Below are 21254 nucleotides of genomic sequence, written 5' to 3'. Positions count from 1 at the left end.
AACAAAAATAAACAAATGGGACCTAAGGAAACTTAAAAGCTTTTGCAAAGCAAAGGAAACTACAAACAAGACGAAAAGACAACCCTCAGAATGGGAGAAAATATTGGCAAACGAATCAACAGACAAAGGGTTAATCTCCAAAATAAACGAACAGCTCATGCAGCTCAATATTAAAAAAACAAACAACGCAATCAAAAAATGGGCCGAAGACCTAAATAGACATTTCTCCAAAGAGGACATACAGATGGCCAAGAAGCACATGAAAAGCTGCTCGACATCACTAATTATTAGAGAAATGCAAATCAAAAGTACAATGAGGTATCACCTCACAACAGTTAGAATGGGCATCATCAGAAAATCTACAAACAAATGCTGGAGAGGGTGTGGAGAAAAGGGAACCCTCTTGCAGTGTTGGTGAGAATGTAAATTGATACAGCCACTATGGAGAGCAGTATGGAGGTTCCTTAAAAAACTAAAAACAGAATTACCATATCACGCAGCAATCCCACTACTAGGCATATACCCAGAGAAAACCATAATTCAAAAAGACACATGCACCCCAATGTTCATTGAAGCACTATTTACAATAGCCAGGTCATGGAAGCAACCTAAATGCCCATCGATAGACAAATGGATGAAGAAGTTGTGGTACATATATACAATAGAATATAACTCAGCCATAAAAAGGAACGAAATTGGGTCATTTGTAGAGACTGGATGCATCTAGAGACTGTCATACAGAGTGAAGTAAGTCAGGAAGAGGAAAACAAATATCATATATTAACGCATATATGTGGAACCTAGAAAAATGGTACAGATGAACCAGTTTGCAGGGCAAAAACAGAGACACAGATGTAGAGAACAAACGTATGGACACCAAGGGGGGAAAGCAGCGGGGTTTGGGGGTGGTGGTGTGATGAACTGGGAGATTGGGATTGCATGTATACACTGATATATATAAAATGGATGACTAATAAGAACCTATTGTATAAAAAAATAAAATAAAATTCAAAAAAAATGTAACTAGAGTATAATGTCCATGATTTTCCATGTAGTCTGTAGTAAGATAGAATTTAATTACACTTCAATTCTGGATACTAACATATGAAGAGGTATGAATATAAAAATTATGAAAAGATTATTAAATGTACTAACTGACCCTAAAAGTTTCTATGCTATAGTACAGACCCATTTTGCTTCAGTGAGGGGTCAACAAAAAACCTGAAAGGAAACCTTTCATTACACTCCCAATACTTCCACTACTGACTAAATTTTATAATTGTAAAGGATCATTTTTTCTTTGATTACTAGAAAGTGAAAAAATATTTTCTAAAGCTATAAATGCATATAATTGAGGAAGTCTAAAGACATCTGCTGTGGGAGCATACCTTAGCTATTGCATAAACAGACACACATGTTCACGTAGATCTGTAGGTCAAATTTTTGATGATTACTCTTTCGTATTCCCTGTACAAAGACAATATGTTATATTGTTCATGTGATAGTGTCTACCCTATCAATCATAATTTCACAAAGTACATTTTTTTCTGAGTTGAAAAGGACCAAGAATACGTAGAAAATTCAATTTTCTAAAAATTATAAAGACAGTACCAGCCCAACCTCTATCAAACCATTTTTTGGCCAATTTCTTAAATAGCCAAACCTCTAGGATACAGTTTGGTATTCTAAAATACTTGAATTCTGCAGTGCATCTGCCTTTTATTATTTTTTTTTTTTTTTTGCTGTACGCGGGCCTCTCACCATTGTGGCCTCTCCCGTTGCGGAGCACAGGCTCCAGACACGCAGGCTCAGCGGCCATGGCTCATGGGCCCAGCCGCTCCGCGGCATGTGGGATCCTCCCGGACCGGGGCACGAACCCGTGTCCCCTGCATCGGCAGGCGGACTCTCAGCCACTGCGCCACCAGGGAAGCCCCTATTTCCCTTTTAAATAACACAGACCAGAACATTTATGGATGTGTAACCAAAATAAGGTCTAATTCATAAAGGAAAGACTACGATTCAGGTTTACAAGGAGTTAATAAACCTTTTCAAAGAAGCCTGTCCCTAAGGGAAAAAAATAAAAGATGGCAATTATCATTTTAAAACATGCAAAATAGGACAGTGAAGGGAGACTATTCAATAAACAAAAATAATAAGGTGGTCAAAATTCATATATTCAGAATAGGGAAGAAAAGATTTCCAGAACGTTTTTAATAACACCACTGCATGAATAAGGAAATGCCTTTCTGCTTGAGTGTTTATACCCAAAACAATACATTTCTTTTGAACCGTAACTTAACTTTCTGTTATCACGTCATGTTATAACGATCAAACCTAATTTTTGTGGTAAAGCCAAAAACCACTCTGAAGAAGTGGTCTTAACCACAATTCAAAGCTTAAAGAATGGCTTTTCTGCCAAACCTTATCTGAGCCATTAACCTGTCATGCTTTCAGACACTGCTAGGACCAAAAAGGCAGGCCCAGCAGCTAGCATCTGCTCAGGCAAGCCTCACAAGGAGGGGCCATGGGGCTCTGCAAGGGGAATACACAACACGGGCACGGAGGTTGATGGTACAAAATCTGGCAGCAAAATGCTTTGCCTTGGGTGGTACAATAGGCAGCCTAATACTTCAACAACCATCTGAGGAGCCTTGGCTCGGCACAGGCAAAAGGAAGATTCTGAATTGAGAATCACCATAAAGTGATTAAAAGTATAGACCCTGATAAATTATAGTAGTAAAACACTAGAACAGGAGGCAAAAGCCTTGGGATTTGATAGCAGCAATGAGGAAAACAAGTCTATACTCTTAGCAGGTGTAGACTTAACTGTCACAGTTTGGGCCATTCATGCTATATATTTACTTGGTATTTTGCTGTGCTATGAGTTCAAATTATGTAAAGCTGTTGTGTTACAAATTTACTAGTTAACTGGCTAGTCAACTGCCCCTAACATCAGCTGTCTAACTAGAAAATATGAGGGCACAGTTTTTCTTTAAAGATGAGCTGCTCGGGCTTCCCTGGTGGCGCAGTGGTTGAGAGTCCGCCTGCCGATGCAGGGGACATGGGTTCGTGCCCCGGTCCGGGAAGATCCCACATGCCGCAGAGCGGCTGGGCCCGTGAGCCATGGCCGCTGAGCCTGCGTGTCTGGAGCCTGTGCTCCGCAACAGGAGGGGCCACACAACAGTGAGAGGCCCGCGTACCGCAAAAAAAAAAAAAAAAAAAAAAAAGATGAGTTGTTCCATTGCAGCAGCTAATTCTTAACATTCCTTTCTCACCAACTTCTACACATGCATGTTCCCTAAAGACACTGTGGCCTCTCTTCTCTACAGTGCTAGTATTATTGACCTCTTCCCCTCATTCTTGCCTTCCATCACAAAAAATTCACTGACAAATGCTATCAGCTGCATTCCCAAATTATCTTCTATATCTCCACTCCCTGATTCCATAAGATTAGATGAAGCTCTTATTACAACTTTTATATCCATAGCACCCTAAACTGGCCTCATGCAGTAAAACAGACAAGCACATAAAAACAAACAGAATATATCCACTTATATATGCTCTCATTTAACTCTCATTAACAATTCTGATAGGCATTATTTCAAACTTAAAAGGGAAAACTGAAGCTCAAAAAGTCACAAGGTACGACTTTCCTCTGTTTCTGATTACACACTGATCATACTAAGATTGAAGATTACATATAAAAATATAAGGAAGCCATAGTCTAGTCTTTAAACCACTTTACTTTGCCTTCGCAAAATAATTGTTTTTTCCCCAATTTTAACTTCTATTTGCTTTTATCCATTAAACAAATCTCCTATCATATGAAAATTTATTTAAATGTTTCAGAAAAATCACTTCTTAACTTGTAAACTATTTCTCAGCAAACCAGAACTGCTGATTCTCAAGGATGAAACGCTGTAGTAATCCAACTAGGGAAAACGGAACAATGCCACATTTAAATAAACCAGGAAAATCTGACTGTGTTAACAGCTCTAGGAATTAGTCAAATCTAGCGCCTTTAAAGAATTATAAGTATCCCAGTAATGAAGAAAATGCCAACCTGTTTCCATAATAAACTGAAGATGCACAGGGGATTTTTTTAGGCTGTAACTTTTATGCTGGACAAATTTTTTTTAATGGCATTAGTGTACATTAGAGAAATATGCCCAACACTATAAGCATGTATTGTTCATAATTAAAATTGACTCAACTTCATAAAATATTAAGTTTTCAAATGCAATTCTGTACAGTGTGTGCTCACTAAGCGAATGAACCATAACAATAGCAAGTCATCTTGCTAAAAGGGTAACAAAACAGTCATGAAATCGTAGCTCTTAAACTATAATATAATTTAGACCAACTACTTTGAATTAACAAATGATTATGAACAAACTGATCTGAAATGTCTAATAAGTTATTTTCTACAGTGGAGGAAAAAGTTATAAATGGTCCACCAAACGAGTTCATACTAACTTCACAAATTTTATGAGAAAAAGGAATTAACTATTTTACCAAGTCCAAAGAGCTAAAACAATGATTAATTTCCTCACCCTAATGAAACTGTCTACTTTTCCCATAAAGAATGCCCTGCAAAGATACCATGCTATAGGTAATTACTGTTACTCGCACTACAACAGCAATGTAGTTTAATGTGGTATGCTGACACTTCAAAAAAGTGATAATCCATGTTGTTGACAGATTCTATTAGGAAGTGGTATCAAGATCTAAATGGGGCTACAAACAATACAGCTGAAAAGAGGTCCTTAGAAGTTTATGTTCTTTCATGTAATTTTGTTGAGTCTAAAACTAAGTGCTAGGAAAACTTACATACACCAGGTGTAAGTCTTCAGCAATTTCACGCAGGCAATTTTTTAATTTTTTTTCTGTGGTACGCGGGCCTCTCACTGTCGTGGCCTCTCCCGTTGCGAAGCACAGGCTCCGGATGCGCAGGCTCAGCGGCCATGGCTCACGGACCCAGCCTCTCCGCAGCATGTGGGATCTTCCTGGACCGGGGCACGAACCCGTGTCCCCTGCATCAGCAGGCGGACTCTCAACCACTGCGCCACCAAGGAAGCCCGAAAACATCTTTTTAAATACTCTCAAAGGATCTAACCTTCATTCTTAGAGAGTGTTTTTGACTTGTTTTCAGTAACCAAAAGTATACTGGAGCCATATCTAACAGCTGACCCAGTAATTTATAACATGCTCTTTCTTCTAATCCTAGACCTGCGGTTGGGGTGCTGCCTCCGGTCAGTTCTCTCAGTTCTTGGCCAACTATACTAGAAGGTAGTTTAGTTTCTTCCTAAACTACACTTCAGAGACTTCCCTGGTGGTCCAGTGGCTAAGACTCCATGCTCCCAGTGCAGGGGGCCCAGGTTCAATCCCTGGTCAGGGAACTAGATCCCATGTGCCGCAACTAAAGATCCCACATGCTGCAACTAACAAAAGATCCCACTTGCAACAACTAAGATCCTGCCTGCCACAACTAAGATCCGGCACAGCCAAATAAATCAATAAATATTAAAAAAAAAAAAAAAAACTACGCTTTAGGAGGAAAAATCTTTGAAAGAAAAAGATGACAAGCTGCTCTTGTGCGTTATGATAACCAAAGTAAAAGGAACACGGTTGTGCACAAACAAATGCCACGAAGTGACAACATGAAACCCTGCACTCAACAGGATAAGCAGCATGAGGCAGAAAGTGATGACGCTGGAAGTAAATATGACTGAAATAATGATGAAAAGCTAAGCAATGCTACTGATAAGAGGAGAAAAGGTTGGACAGTCTGGGAGAAGACCAGGTTGGGGTGGGGGTGGGGGGACACTTGGGGAAACAGTAATAGAAAAAAGGGATTCAACTCTCCCATTCTCTGAATCCACAGGTTCTTGTTCCCTGCCCGCATCACTAGCAACAGTATGTCTTTACGCACTGATGCAAAGACAAGCCACCAACATGAAGGCAGTTAACCCACGGGGCGGGAGGGAGGTGGGATTTCTTTACCTATCTTCTGTAATTCCAAAAAATAATTTCTAGGTTTAATACATCATACCCAATTCAGAGCAGGAACCATATATGTTTTTGACTCAATTTCCAAGAACTTGCAGAGAAACATGAATTGTACTTATTATCTTTTGGACTCTTATTTTGGCAAAGATTTTTATCCATTGTTCAACTCCTGAGTGTAGAAAACTAATGTACAAATTCCATTGTTGTGAAACAATTTACCAGAAATCGTCATTCTCGTATTGTTTTCTAGGAAGGAGGAAACTGTATTTCAAACACAATCTTAAAACATGAATATGCTGATACTGTACTACTCTGAAGCTTTACTTTTTAAAAAATATTCACCAGAAACTCTGTGATCATCTTCAATATATCTGTAAAGCAAATATCTGCTGTTATGAAGACACTGGAATAGGCAGAGGCACTAATCCAAGAAAAATAAAATTTTAAATATTATCAAAATCCTCACAAAAACAGAAGTTCTAACATTTGACTACCTTAAATATTTGTGACATATCTAATTTAAGGTTAATTTTTTTGGCAACATTAAACTTTTATATTTACCTTCTGAAGTAAAAAAGTACCTGGTATATGAAAAAGTCCTAAGACACAGGGAATGGGAAAATGAAGTGGGTGGATTTTAGTATGTATCATCAGTTTTTTGGTACTTTTTAATTGCATGGGTCATTTTCATCAATGCAAAGAAAGTAAATTCCTTCACAACTAGGAAATATTATAAATTTCTAACCTATGAGCCTTTAAATATTTACGAGGGCAAGCAAGAAAACACACACACATACACACACTCACCCCAAATAACACAACAAAAAACAAGGTTTCATAGCTAACTGTTTCCTACTGTCAGAGAGAAAACTACTGAGCTAACAATCCTGTTTTAGATATGTGAAGTCTTCTCTGGCTGAGGTCAGTTTGACAATATGGATTTATAAGACTGAGTGCCATACAGTTTCCCAGATGATCATTATCAGAACTTAGGTCTGCAATACAGTACACACACATACTCTCAAAACAAGAGTTTTACAGAACTATATCATATGATCCATTCATGGCATTTCCTATTCTGTTCTTTTCTGCTTCATATAATTTGCAGGGTGGGGGGGAGTAAGGGAGGATAGCAACTTATTTAATTGACTCCAGAATGGGCTACCACTGGCAGTTTGAAAACCACTGATCTATGAGTTGATTAACACATTAACAGAATGCATGCCAAGGGGCGGTCTACTAGATTACTCTACTTGATAAAATATCCTTAGTTAATGCCACTCATCAGCTGCTGCTATTATGTTCCCCTTTTCTCCCTGCTCCTTAGATATTCTCCTGTAACGCAAAGCATGGTAGGAAGATCCTTGAAGATGATATAGAGAATATGGCATACCATTAGAAGCCACAGACTGGAACCTATCCTGGTCACTTTTTCTCAGCAAGGAAAAACAATATAAACCTAATACCACATCTCAGGGACATCTGTGACCATGGGAGGCATACACTGAGTGGAACCAAAACGATCCAAGCAACATACACATAAATGTGCATATATCTTGTTTATTTCAGCTTTTTAAAAAAAATGAAATAAGTTTTTTTTTAAAAATGCTCTTTTCTACATACACTGCACTGATTTTATTTTCTATTACAATACATGTCTTAATGCTGATCATAACCCCCACTAAATCGAGTTCCTAACCAACTAAATCGAGTTCTTGACCCACTAGTGAATGGGCTGAAACCTGCAATTTGAAAAACACAGCTTTAAAGGACACACAAATCGACCTAGCAGGATAAGAGAACCAGAGATAAATTACCAGTCTCCAGTGGCCACCTTCTTTTACTGATGAGAAAAAGCTCAAAGAATTGAAAACATTAGTCAAAGAGTGATTGTTTATTTAACTCTAGGAAGATCACAGAAGAAAGTATAAGATTCAGAAAAAGAAATAATGTAATAGCATCTCACCCAGCAGAAAAGAGGTTCCTAATCTGGCATTTAATAATCATCATCGGGCTTCCCTGGTGGCGCAGTGGTTGGGAATCCACCTGCCAATGCGAGGGACATGGGTTCGAGCCCTGGTCCAGGAAGATCCCACATGCTGCGGAGCAACTAAGCCCGTGTGCCACAACTACTGAGCCTGTGCTCTAGAGCCCACAAGCCACAACTACTGAAGCCCATGCGCCTAGAGCCCGTGCTCTGCAACAAGAGAAGCCACTGCAATGAGAAGCTCGTGCACCACAACGAAGAGTCGCTCGCTGCAACTAGAGAAAGCCCGCGGGCAGCAACAAAGACCTAACGCAGCCAAAAATAAATAAAATAAAATAAATTTAAAAATAAATAAATAAAAATAATCATCATCACTGTTAATCTAACACTGGCTTCTTGCATGCTCAATCCTACACTAAATGTGTATGGAATTTATTTATATATATGTGTGTGTATATATACATATACACACACATATATAATGTAATATATAATTACGGTATTATATTTTTAATACACAAGTTTATTTTTTTCCCAGATCATTCTTTCAACCTGTCAAAACAAAAAAAGTAGTGCCAGATTTGAAACACAGATCAGCTGGCCGCAGAATCTAAGCTCTTAACCACCAAGCTATAAACTCTTCCAAAGAGAAAGGAGTTCCCAAATCTGGCTGTGCATCAAGAATCCCTGTGGCATTAAAACAAACAGATGCCCAAGTACTACCCTAAAAAGAGATTTTTTTTTAAGTTGAAGTGGCAAATATTATGGAGAAATATATTTTGTAAACAATGTATCAAATACCATCTCCAACCAAAGAAACCATCTTTTTGGAGAGTAGACACTGTTGTATTGGACATAAAATACCTGGTTGAACTTGGTTAACAGGCAGCTGACTTCACCTTGAAATTTGATTCACTGTCATTATAGACCAGAATTTAATATAAAGCAGTTTTGTCTTAGGTTTAATAACTAAATTCCATTAATAATTTAACTGCTGACACGTCAAGAGAATCGTAACATAAGGTAGACTGATAAAAATTACAGGCTGCACCAAAGTATTTCTATTACACTTATATATCCATGATTTAAACATCTATCTTCCCAACATGTTTTCCTTCATTACCTAAAAGATAAAGAATTTTGAACCCGATGTAACTTTATGAACTCAGCATTCTCCCTGGGTTGATTCACTTCCACTACCCCAAGAAAACATCCAGTAGCAAGCAAACAGTACAAATTTAGGTTTCCAAGGTTTCCAATAATTAAGAAATGGTTTGACTACATCACTCAAATAAAATGTTATGAACATAAAAACCTTAAAGATTTTTGATGGTTAAGTGGGTAATATGAAGCCTAGAATTACCACTACTAGCAACCACAAGTAACAGTGGGACTACATACCACAAACACATGAAAGATTAACTGTATACATACGGTGGTGAAGAGACAACAATCACAGTATTAGTAAAGAATTACTCATTTTCCTCTCAGTAAAAATTCTTTGTAAAAGACAAAAACAAGCACAAACTATAAATGGTCCAAGTAAAAATTATTTCGTTTGGTCAAATTAACACTCCAACTGAAGAACTGTATCCAATTATTTCCTGTTCAGGCTACCATGAAATGACAGCACTACAGAGAAACTAGTTATGATGTAAACCAGAAAGATAATTACAGACTAACATATGAATAATCACTAAACTATTTCGTGAGAGAAACTATAGCCCATTACTATTAAAATCTAGCAAAAATATCTACCCTAGTGTCTCCTATAACCATATCTCAAAGGGGGGTGGGGAATCACTCAACAAGCTTGTGATACATGTTTTTACAACAAAAAATACTTTTGCCATAACTCCATAACCACATCTGCAATTTAAATATTAAAATATCTTAAAATATGCAATAATTAAATATAGAACCATGAGTGTTCACTCTACGCATGACCTTGGGGCCACTGGAAGATTTCTAAAGCATACCTTTTAATCCACGCCATGGTACTTCAAGAACATGTTAAGGTAAGCCACAGGCTGGAACACTTCGATGCACCTCAAAACACCTCAGCCAGTGTATCTGTATCATTCTCCTTTCCTTTTGAGATCATAATGGTTCCGAAGAACTATAATGCTTCCATTGGAATGACAGTTTCATAATTTCAATGACTTAAAAACAAAAACAAAAAATAAGGACTTAAGTGTTGGTATGTTAAGCCACTAGTGAGTGCACTGTGTTAATTGCTGCCACGGCTAAGAAAAACAAAGCAGCTACTGCTACTACCACGTAACATTTTTAATATGACCCTGATGTGAATGAGGAGGAGTACATGCTTAGTGGTCAGAGTGACAGCCCTTGCTTTATAGAGATCTATCCAAAGCCCACAAATCTCTTTACCCCAACTGATTCTTCAGTTTTCTTCTCAAGGAATGAAAATAACCTAAAAGACAGGTCTGAATACTTGGTAGGTGCCAGGTTCACCTCTGACCAACTATTCTATTCTGTGTTGAATGAGAGCTGGCAATCACCCACACACCTGCATAAAAGGGAACTCATTAATAGACACAACAGGGATTCCTTCAAACAATGCCCCTTCGGGTGTTAATATTACTGAATCATTTTAATTCCATGGAAGTCATTAAACTGTAAAAAGTTACAGTTTCTAAAGCTTACTTCTATGAAGAGCATGCAGATAAATGAACAGATCCATGGCTAACTATCAGGTTTTAGTGCTTCTCTGTGATTGCCTTGACAGGTTACCTGATTCCTCCTTCCTCCTCACCCCACTCCACCTTTCTTACATAAAAACATTAAAAACACTTCATTACTTAAATGATACAGTAAGAAGTCTATGTATCACATTTTAAATCTAAGAATTCACTCTACTTCTGCTTCAAGTTTGGCACTCTATAGTTACAAGAAAGAACGAATACTCAACCTACACGAAGGAAGTAAAACTGATAAATTATCAGTAATACACATACATTTATGTCATAAAGCAGTTAACATTACTTTAGGATGACTGATAGGAAACTTTTAATAAAAGCAAGCAATAAAAGGGGCTTCCAAGGAAAGAAAGTAGCTGGGAGAGGTCTGTTATACTCTGGGTTTGTGGGGCAGCTCGTGCAAAGGTTAACAGACAAGGAATGGCAGACAACAAAGTTTCCCAGCTAGAGCTAAAAAGTACGTGCTAAAGAGAAAGAGAAATTATTTCCTGTTTGAAAGGGTAGATTCAACTGATGAAAACTTTTCAGGTCCACTGTCAGAAAAATTACATATTCCTGAGATTTAGATTTATTGCAGGTTGTAGGGAATACAGACTACAAAATATAGGTCACTCTTCAGAAAGCTGGTAATAGTGGCATAATTGGGAAAATACTAATGAAGAACAGAAACAAGGGCCCTGGTCCAATGAAATCACTGTAGCCACAACCATCTTTAAAACTGATCATTTTACCGCTTTAGTGCAACCCCCGACCCTTCCCCCTCCAGCTTAAAACCTTTCAAAGGCGCTATATGTGTTACAACCTCCTGGGAGGAAACACACATTGTTTCCTACACTCTGTTCCTCCATGTTTCCTACACTCTGTTCCTCCAAATAAACTCTGGACTATCAGGTTAATGTTCCTGAAGTACAGTTCCTCCCTTGCACATAAAGAATGATGTTAATCACTGGGAAACAAGGCAGGATATAAATACATTAGATAATAAAGGAAAGAATAAAAGCCTAGGTCTGTAACACTTACTCATTATCTCATTTAATTTTTCATAACGCCATTTTACAGAGGAGAACACTGACACTCTGTGGTCAAGTGACAGACCAAAGAAAACATGCAATATGAGAAAAGAACTAGGCCTTCAATCTAGACCCTCTAGCTGGAATTTCAACACTTGCTCTATGCAACATTGTTGTAAAATATTGCTGGAGGAAGGAGGTGGTATTGGGGCTAACATTTGTTGACAATATGCCAAGAATCATGCTAGGGACTTAATGGTATTTTATTTCATCCTGATCTACCACTCATAAGACTGACCAGTTGCCTCCTTTTACAGGTGAGGAGATTGAGGCTCATAGACATTTAAGCATTAATCTGTTCAACATAATGCATCTGAGACTGAAAGAGGTTGGTAAGATATTCTGTCTCACATGTCCAACTCTAATCTCACACTCACGTTGCTTTGCCAATCTATCTCCCAGAAGCAATCAAATCCAAACTTAAGTTTTATTTTTCAACCTGGCTGATCTAACAATAATCTAATTTTATAAATGCTGCTGACTCAAAATGTAGTCAGTGTATATAAACAGATTTTTAAGCTATGGTTTAACAAGAGACTATATGCACATTCACTAAAGCCACTAAGAAGGCTTAGAATCATATTTAATAACTCAAATCAGAAAGTTCATTTGATTCTTACAAATGAGATCCAGTTTTTTCATGAAGTTATGCACTTGAAGATCTTTTAAAGCTGACTTGTAAATCATGGTAGTTATCAATATAGATTTTAGTTGACAAAACAAAAATAAGCATAAAAGTTATTTTCCTTAAGAGGGTGCACTACCATGTTTCCCATGGACTGCTGCTACCAGTCTTAGCCTCATGGAAAGCAAACCATTTATTAGGTGAGGGAGGTGAGGCCATTCAGTCAGATTATCAGTAATTAAAAAAAAAGAGAGAGAGAGCGAGCAGATGGTCAGCTCTCTACAATGCTTCAAACCATGTTAAACTAAGAGTAACAAAAAGCACTGGAAAAATTCCCCAAATTAAGGACAGGAAACTCCTAAGTAACGTCAAATTTGAATAGAAACCAGCACTCACGTTGCATTCCAAAACTGCCTGCAGAAGTGATCAACAGAACTACTATACCAGTGTTTTTGGTAACAAGTTAGATGACTCAAAGAAACCATTTTTTAAATTGCTGAAACAGAATTTTGCAGAATTACCATATTTAAGGGTTCAAAACTTACAGGAAGAAATTAAATAGTCATTTAACAAATCTTCATCAGGGACTTCCCTCATGGCGCAGTGGTTAAGAATCCGCCTCACAATGCAGGGGATGTGGGTTTGATCCCTGGTCTGGGAAGATTCCACATGCTGTGGAGCAACTAAGCCCATGCACCACAACTACTGAGCCTGAGCGCCAGAGTCCACAAGCCACAACTACTGAGCCCACGTGCCACAACTACTGAAGTCCACACACTGCAACTACTGAAGCCCGTGTGCTGCAACTACTGAAGCCCCGTGCCTAGAGCCCGTGCTCCGCCACAAGAGAAGCCACCGCAATGAGAAGCCCGAGTGCCAAAACAAAGGGTAGCTCCTGTTCGCTGCAACCAGAGAAAGCCCACGCACAGCAACAAAGACCCAATGCGGCCGAAAAAAAAACCGAGAAATTCTGATGCCCAACTAAATACCTTTTTTTAATAAATATATTTATTTTTTATTTACTTATGTTTGGCTGTGTTGAGTCTTCATTGCTGTGCACGGGCTTTCTCTAGTTGCGGCGAGCAGGGGCTACTCTTCGTTGCGGTCTGCAGACTTCTCATTGAGGTGGCTTCTCTTATTGCGGAGCATGGGCTCTAGGCACGCGGGCTTCAGTAGTAGTTGTGGTGCCTGGGCTCAGTAGTTGTGGCTCGCGGGCTTTAGAGCACAGGCTCAGCAGTTGTGGTGCAAGGGCTTAGTTGCTCCGCAGCATGCGGGATCTTCCCAGACCAGGTCTGGAACCCGTGTCCCCTGCATTGGCAGGCGGAGTCTTAACCACTGTACCACCAGGGAAGTCCCCCAATTACATAACTTTAATTGCAAAATTAATGTGTATTAAAACTCTATGCAAAAAAAAAAACTCTATGCAATTGTCTGCAAAACATTTCACTTCTTTTGGAAGAGACAGAAATACATTTTCATGACAGTTGTTACGGCCTCCTTCACTATGTTGTGTCCAAAGGGGGTAGCTTTTGTCTTTCATCTCTGTAAAACTATTATCTAACCACCAAAGCCTGGAACACAATTGGCACTCAGGACTTAAGCATGTGAAAATATTATAAACCCCATTTGGGACACATAACTGACAGCTAAATACAGAACGTTCGTGATGGAGTGCTTGTCTCATGTGCTCTAAAATATGTTAGGCACACAAATATTCGAGTGATTTGAAGAAATTATTTAGAAATGGCTTATACGTGCTGCAACAATATCAAGGACAACAGAGACTTTGAAAGAAGATGATTTAACATGGACACCATTTTTTGGCTACTGAATTTTGTTTGTTTTGTTTCTGACTACTGAATTTATAATACACAATGATTATTAAGGTATAAGATCAGCACTACTGCTAAAACATAAGCTTCAGGAATGTAATTAGAAACAAATGCCAGTAACTTCAAACTTCTATGCTTTTATAAACAGCCTCACATAGTAAGCTGAAATGACAATAATGAATGCATTCCGAGGCTCACTGCAATATTACCAAGCAAGGACTGGTAATTTCCAACAACACAGGAATAATTAAATCATGGCACATCCATATGATGGCAATAAGTCAGTAATGTTGAAATTTATAACATGGTAATATTCTAATTATAAACATGGTTAGTTAACTATATATAGTGTTGGGACTTCCCTGGTGGTCCAGTTGTTAAGACTCCACGCTCCCAATGCAAGGGGCCCGGGTTCGACCCCCAATTAGGGAACTAGATCCTGCATGCCGCAACTAAAAGATCTCACATGTGGCAACCTGGCACAGCCAGATAGATAAGATAGATAGATAGATAAATGGTGTTTTCTCACATTACATGTTGTGTGTGTGTATATATATATAAAGTATATAAAATTATAAATATATTTATAAATATAAATATGTTAAGTTCCATAAGATCAAGAACCATTTCAAATGTATCGCCAGCATTTATCACAGTGACTTCACACAGCCGGCAATAAAGCTTGGTGGTTAGAAGAATGGACTCTGAATAGGCTTGGGTTTGAATCCCAGATCCATAACTTACCAATATATAACTCTGAGCAAGTTAATTAATCACTAGGAAACTTAGTTTCTCCTTTTGAGAAATTGGGATAAAAATTTCATGTAATAGGAGACAAGGGATCTAATATATGTAAATCCCTTAGAACAGTATCCGGCACATAGTGATTACTCAATGAATGGGGGTTGGGGAGGTACGGAGGAGAAACAGTAGATTCTCAAATACCCAAGTAAATGAACAGACATTATTTTTAAAACATACACAGAAATGTTAGTAGGCATATGCAAACATTAAACAGGGTTTTTCAAACTTTGCTAACCGCAACCAAAAGTAGGTTTTAACGTAACAGCCACACACACATCCAGGTAGATAAAATCTATTCTATTTTATATCATCAATTTACTTAAAATGCTGGTTGTAACCCAATAAATGGATTTCACAATTAGTGAAGCACTTTCTAAATGATGGACTCACAAATAATTTCTCCTTTATTTTTATCCTGCCACTTTAACTTTTCTTAACAAGGAGCAAGAAAAATTAACTATTATATCAAGAACCTAAGGTCAGAAAATACTCCAGGTTGGGGAAAGGTGCAGGGGAGGGATAAATTAGGAGTTCAGGATTAACATATACACAGTATTATATATACAACAGATAACCAATAAAGACCTACTGTATAGCACAAGGAACTCTGCTCAATGTTATGTGGCAGCCTGGATGGGAGGGGAGTCTGGGAGGGAATGGATACATGTATATGTATGGCTGAGTCACTTTGCTGTGCACCTGAAACTATCACAACATTATTAATTGGCTATATTCCAATATAAAATAAAAAGTAAAATAAATAAATAAGTAAAAATAAAATGGAAAAAAAAAAAAAAAAGAATCTAAGGTCAGAAAATACTCCAGACTGGGGAAAGGTAGAGGGGAGGGATAAATCAGAAGTTTGGGATTAACATATACACACTACTATGTATACAGTAGATAACCAACAAGGACCTGCTATATAGCACAGGGAACTCCACTCAATATTCTGTAATAAACTAAATGGGAAAAGAATCTGAAAAAGAATAGATACATGTATATGTATAACTGACCCACTTTGCTGTACACCTGAAACTAACACAACATTGTAAATCAACTATACTCCCGTATAAAATAAAAATTTTTTAAATAATAAAAAGAATTTTTAAAAACTCCAGAAAAGGCTTTAATCTGTTATATATTTTTAATTTTGTTTTATAGTCTTCCAAATTTTATTATTTTTTTTTTAATTTATTTATTTATTTTTGGCTGCATTGGGTCTTTGTTGCTGCACACGGCCTTTCTCTAGTTGTGATGAGTGGGGGCTACTCTTCGTTGTGGTGTGCGGGCTTCTCATTGTGGTGGCTTCTCTTGTTGCCAAGCACGGGCTCTAGGCACGCAGGCTCAGTAGTTGTGGCACACGGGCTCTAGAGCACAGGCTCAGTAGTTGTGGCACACAGGCTTAGTTGCTCTGCGGCCTGTGGGATCTTCCCGGACCAGGGCTCGAATCTGCGTCCCCTGCACTGGCAGGCGGATTCCTAACCACTGTGCCACCAGGGAAGCCCTTATTTACTCTTAAACCACCAGAAATCTCAATAGAAAACTTTAAAAGATCATCAAAAGGTGATACAGAAATTTGCCCGCTTTTAAAATATACCTAGGTAGACTTACTCGTGAAGTTTTGACAAAGGGAGAACGCAACATTAAGAGGTATGAAAGAAAAAAGGTTGCTGGATTTGGTTTAATTGGACAACTGCTGGATCCTTCCTGATCCAGCTTCTGGTCTCCTCCTAGCCATCCAAATACAACATATGTTCTGGCCACACTGGAAATTTGTACATCTCTCAGAGGACACCATGGTGTTTCAGATCTCTGGACCTTCGCCCCACCCTCCCACATCCACAAACTGCAGGAGCAGTGGGTAAAATAGAATTTAACGTTACATGATATTGTTTAAAAGGAGAATATAAGAATAAAGGAGGGGGGCTTCCCTGGTGGCGCAGTGGTTGAGAGTCTGCCTGCCGATGCAGGGGACATGGGTTCATGCCCCGGTCCGGGAGGATCCCACATGCCGCGGAGCGGCTAGGCCCGTGAGCCATGACCGCTGAGCCTGCGCGTCCGGAGCCTGTGCTCCGCAACGGGAGAGGTCATAACAGTGAGAGGCCTGCGTACCGCAAAAAAAAAAAACAAAAAAAACACCAACAACAAAAAAGAATAAAGAAGGGAAAAAATGAAATAGGTGAGACTAGGAATGAGAAACAAAATTTTTTAATGTTTTTGGTCCCTGCAATAGATGACATTCTACATGCTGAGCTAAGTTAGTGTTTTTCCATAAATTCTCACAGGCTTATTATATAAAGATATTTTTAAGAAGAAAAATACTAAATACTGAATTGATGAAGCAACGTATTTTTAATTAGATACCATAATTTAGGGAATATGTTCTACAGACACTTTAATTTTAAATGAATTTTGTCAACGAAGTACTTGGAAACAGTCTTGTTAAATAATGACAGAAAATTAACCATTGTTATTACCTAAAGTATGAAAATCACATATTCCAGGTATTTCAATTCTAAACTTGTTTTTGCCAGTGCTAATAAAGGTTTCAAATCTGGTTTGAGTAACTTTCCAAGAATCTTTCTGAGAATCATAAACTATTCTGATTCCATCATAATAGTAAAGCAGTAACTCCTTTTCCAGCTAAACACTGGGGGCAAGGGAAAGTCAAGCACCTAAGAGGCTAACTGAAGATCAATGAGACCCACTGACTAAAAGACGCTTGACATCTAACAATTCTGGAAGATGGAATATTCAGCTAATTTTATTTTTGAGGAACTCCCAACTGGGGAAGCTCTTTTCTCAAAATGTATATCCTAAAATTTTCAGTAACAGCGTTATAAAACTATCAAAGTGCCTGCTGCTGCTGCTGCTCTTAAAGTGGCAAACATCCAGGGTGTCAATTGGCATATGCCTGAATTTTTTGCTAGAATTCTAGATGGCACAGTATGCACAGGTATAATTTGAATATAAATACACACATGTACACACAAACACACACAACTATCCTTTTTCAAATAGATCAGTGTTAGCAAGTTGACCAAGCTAGGAGGGTGGGGAACGTGGTAAGGGCAATGGAAGAACTACACTGTTCAAAAGTGCTGAGTAAAGGATGTTAAGGAAGGAAAAGTAGTAATACCGTAAATCAGCTCATAAAAACTACTATACATTTATTCAAAACAAGCAAATCAACAGGAGCTTCTTTCCTTTCTAGGATTTGAGAGGAAACTAAGGAAGAAATGCTAAAGAGTCTGAATCAAATTTACGTCAACTTTCTTTTTTATGTAAATATTTATAAAATGGTTATGAGTGAATTCAGTTTCTCCATATCATTTTCTTTCTCCTTTGGTTTCACTGCTTAGGTCTCTTTTTGTTTAAAATAAAACGTAAATTTTGGTGGCTTGAAAAATAGTGTGGTCATGAGTATAAAGAATGTGCTGGGGCTTCCCTGGTGGCGCAGTGGTTGAGAGTCCGCCTGCCGATGCAGGGGACACAGGTTCGTGCCCCGGTCCGGGAAGATCCCACATGCCGCGGAGCGGCTGGGCCCGTGAGCCATGGCCACTGAGCCTGCGCGTCCGGAGCCTGTGCCCCGCAATGGGAGAGGCCACAACAGTGAGAGGCCCGCGTACCGAAAAAAAAAAAAAAAAAAAAAAAAAAAAAAAAAAAAAACACATAAAAACATAACACATGTTCCTGAGATGGAACTGTGTTGAAATGTATTAACAGCAGTCACAATTTCAGGCTGTGGGCTTAGAATTACAACCCTGCTAAATAGAAATGAACTGTAGAGAACTTGGAAAGTGAATATGTGTTTTCTAGGGAGTAATGAATAAAAAGATAAAGGAACCTCTCTGATATACTTATTCTCACCTCACTGTTCTTATTTTAACTTCAATTAGAAAATTACTGCCACAAAGTATCAAGATTTTAGAGACACTTTCAAAATTAACAGCTAACACTTGACAATTCATCCCTATTTTAGGATAACCTTATCACTTAACTTTTTTCATCAGATGCAGGGGCTGTTTTATTTTACCTATCTAATAGTTGAAGGTCTTCAAGCAGTTCTTCAGTCAGACTAGAACATGTACAACACCATCTCTGTTTTGGGCACTTCAAAGTGTACATAATTTTGTACATTTTACTTAATCCTCACAATAATCCAATGATTATATTAAAAACCGCAAGTCTTCTAAGTCCGGTTAACTTTATACTATACCTCCATTGTGGTGTCTACCACTAGTAGGATAAGCATTTTAGGTCATTTTTCCAAAAGTCATAATATATTTGAGTTGTACAAAGTATTTATATGATCTTCTGTAATCATCCTTGTGGCAGCAAACACTATTTTTGAACAGTGGGTCTCTACAAGACTGTAGTAGTTTGCACAGTTTTATCAAACTCAATTTTATTATATGCAATCTTCAATAACAAAAAACCCAAGATTCCCCCCACCAAAGAAACAAAAACACAAAGACAAAAAACTCAAACAAATGCAACCCAAATGTCCACCAGGAGATGGACAGATTTTTTAAATGTGGTACATGCATACAATGGAATACTATTCTACCTTAAAAAGGTAGGAAATTCTGACATGCTACAACATGGATGAACCTTGAAGACATTATGCTAAGTGAAATAAGCCAGTCACAAAAGGACAATACTGTATGACTAGGTAACTAGAACAGTCAAATTCATAGAGATAGAAAGGAGAATGGTGGTTACCAAGGGCTCAGGGTAAGGGGGAATACAGTTATTGTTTAATGAGTTCAGAGTTTCAGGTTAGGAAGATGGAAAAAGTTCTGGAGATGGATGGTGATAGTTGTACAACAACATGAATGCACCTAATACCACTGAACAGTACAGTTAAAAGTGGTTAAAATAATAAATCTTACATTACATATATTTTGCTACAATAAAAAAACTGAACACATATCATGGAAATACATCAACAGCAGATAGTGAATTATCTTCTTCCTTATATTTTAATAAAGTTTCCCTTATTTTACCCCAAACCTATTTCTCATTCTAGTTTTGTTTTTGTAAATGGTGCCACCTACCCACTCAGATAGCCACAACATTCAGTTTCTCTGTTGTCATCCTAAGCTTACAAACTGGTTTTAACTCTGTACCACTGCTTGAATCTGATTCTTTAATTTCTAATGTCACGGCCTTCATTACAGCATTTGATTACTATAACAGTCTCATAGCCAATTTCCCATCTCAAAAACCTAGCCTTCACAGTTACTGCTTTTGAAATAAAGCTCATGTGTAAAACCTTTCCAAAGGCTCCCATTGTCCATTCAAGTTTAAAGTTCTGAGCTACACAGTAAAAATACTTTGCTACTTGATCCAACCTACCTTTCTAGACTTGTCCACAAGCCCCTCTTGCTTCCTATACTCTACACATCAGATTCTTTACTCCCTTTTGTCTCACCGTATTTACTAGGCTGTCCTGCCTCCATGCTTTTTCTCACACTTCTCCATCTGTACAGAAGTCCCTTCTTCTCAATTCCTATTGAAATCCAGTCATCAACTCACACACTGCTATACATATGGGTGTGATTTAATATAAGGTTCTAGAGCTGGCAGTATCTATCAAAACTACAAATGTACATATCCCTGCAACCAGCAATTCCACTTCTAAGTGTATGCCCTACAAAAATACTCACAGATATGTGGCTACGACACAGCGTTGTTCCTAAAAGAGAAACACAGGTAGCTGTATGCCAAATGCAAACTGGCTAATAAATTCTGTTACATCTATATTACGGATATGGAATACTACACAGTTTTGTGGGTTTTTTTGCGGTACACAGGCCTCTCACTGCTGTGTCTTCTCCCGTCGCGGAGCACAGGCTCCGGACGCGCAGGCTCAGCGGCCATGGCTCATGGGTCCAGCTGCTCAGCGGCATGTGGGATCCTCCTGGACCGGGCATGAACCCGCGTCCCCTGCATCGGCAGGTGGACTCTCAACCACTGCACCACCAGGGAAGCCCTACACAGATTTTTTAAAATTTGGGGGGGGGGGGGGCGGGGCGGGGGGGACCGCGCCACGGAACTTGCAGCATCTTAGTTCCCCGACCAGGGATGGAACCCAGGCCCATGGCAGGGAAAGCACCAAGTTCTAACCACTGGATCACCGGGGAATTCCCAAGAAAAATAATTCTAAATGCATGCTAAGAACTCAAGAATGATTAACTTTTT

General features: G+C 38.4%; 1 protein-coding gene across 5 annotated transcripts in view; it reads right to left on the bottom strand.

Moving 5' to 3' along the window:
• Positions 1-21254, bottom strand: part of LOC116754184 (recombining binding protein suppressor of hairless) — a 121121-nt gene that overhangs the window by 65319 nt on the left and 34548 nt on the right. The window contains exon 2 of one of the 5 annotated variants that reach the window (XM_032632552.1): positions 9976-10158. The exons of the other annotated variants lie outside the window; for them this stretch is intronic. Within the exon in view, the coding sequence (XP_032488443.1) occupies positions 9976-9992 (17 nt within the window). The 5' untranslated portion in view covers positions 9993-10158. The remainder of the gene's footprint in view (positions 1-9975; positions 10159-21254) is intronic. 5 annotated transcript variants of the gene reach the window in all.

Source organism: Phocoena sinus, chromosome 5 (assembly GCF_008692025.1).
Source record: "Phocoena sinus isolate mPhoSin1 chromosome 5, mPhoSin1.pri, whole genome shotgun sequence".
Taxonomy (NCBI): Eukaryota; Metazoa; Chordata; class Mammalia; order Artiodactyla; family Phocoenidae; genus Phocoena; species Phocoena sinus.
The sequence above is the reverse complement of the archived record's forward strand: the minus strand, read 5'-3'. Positions and strand labels throughout refer to the sequence as shown.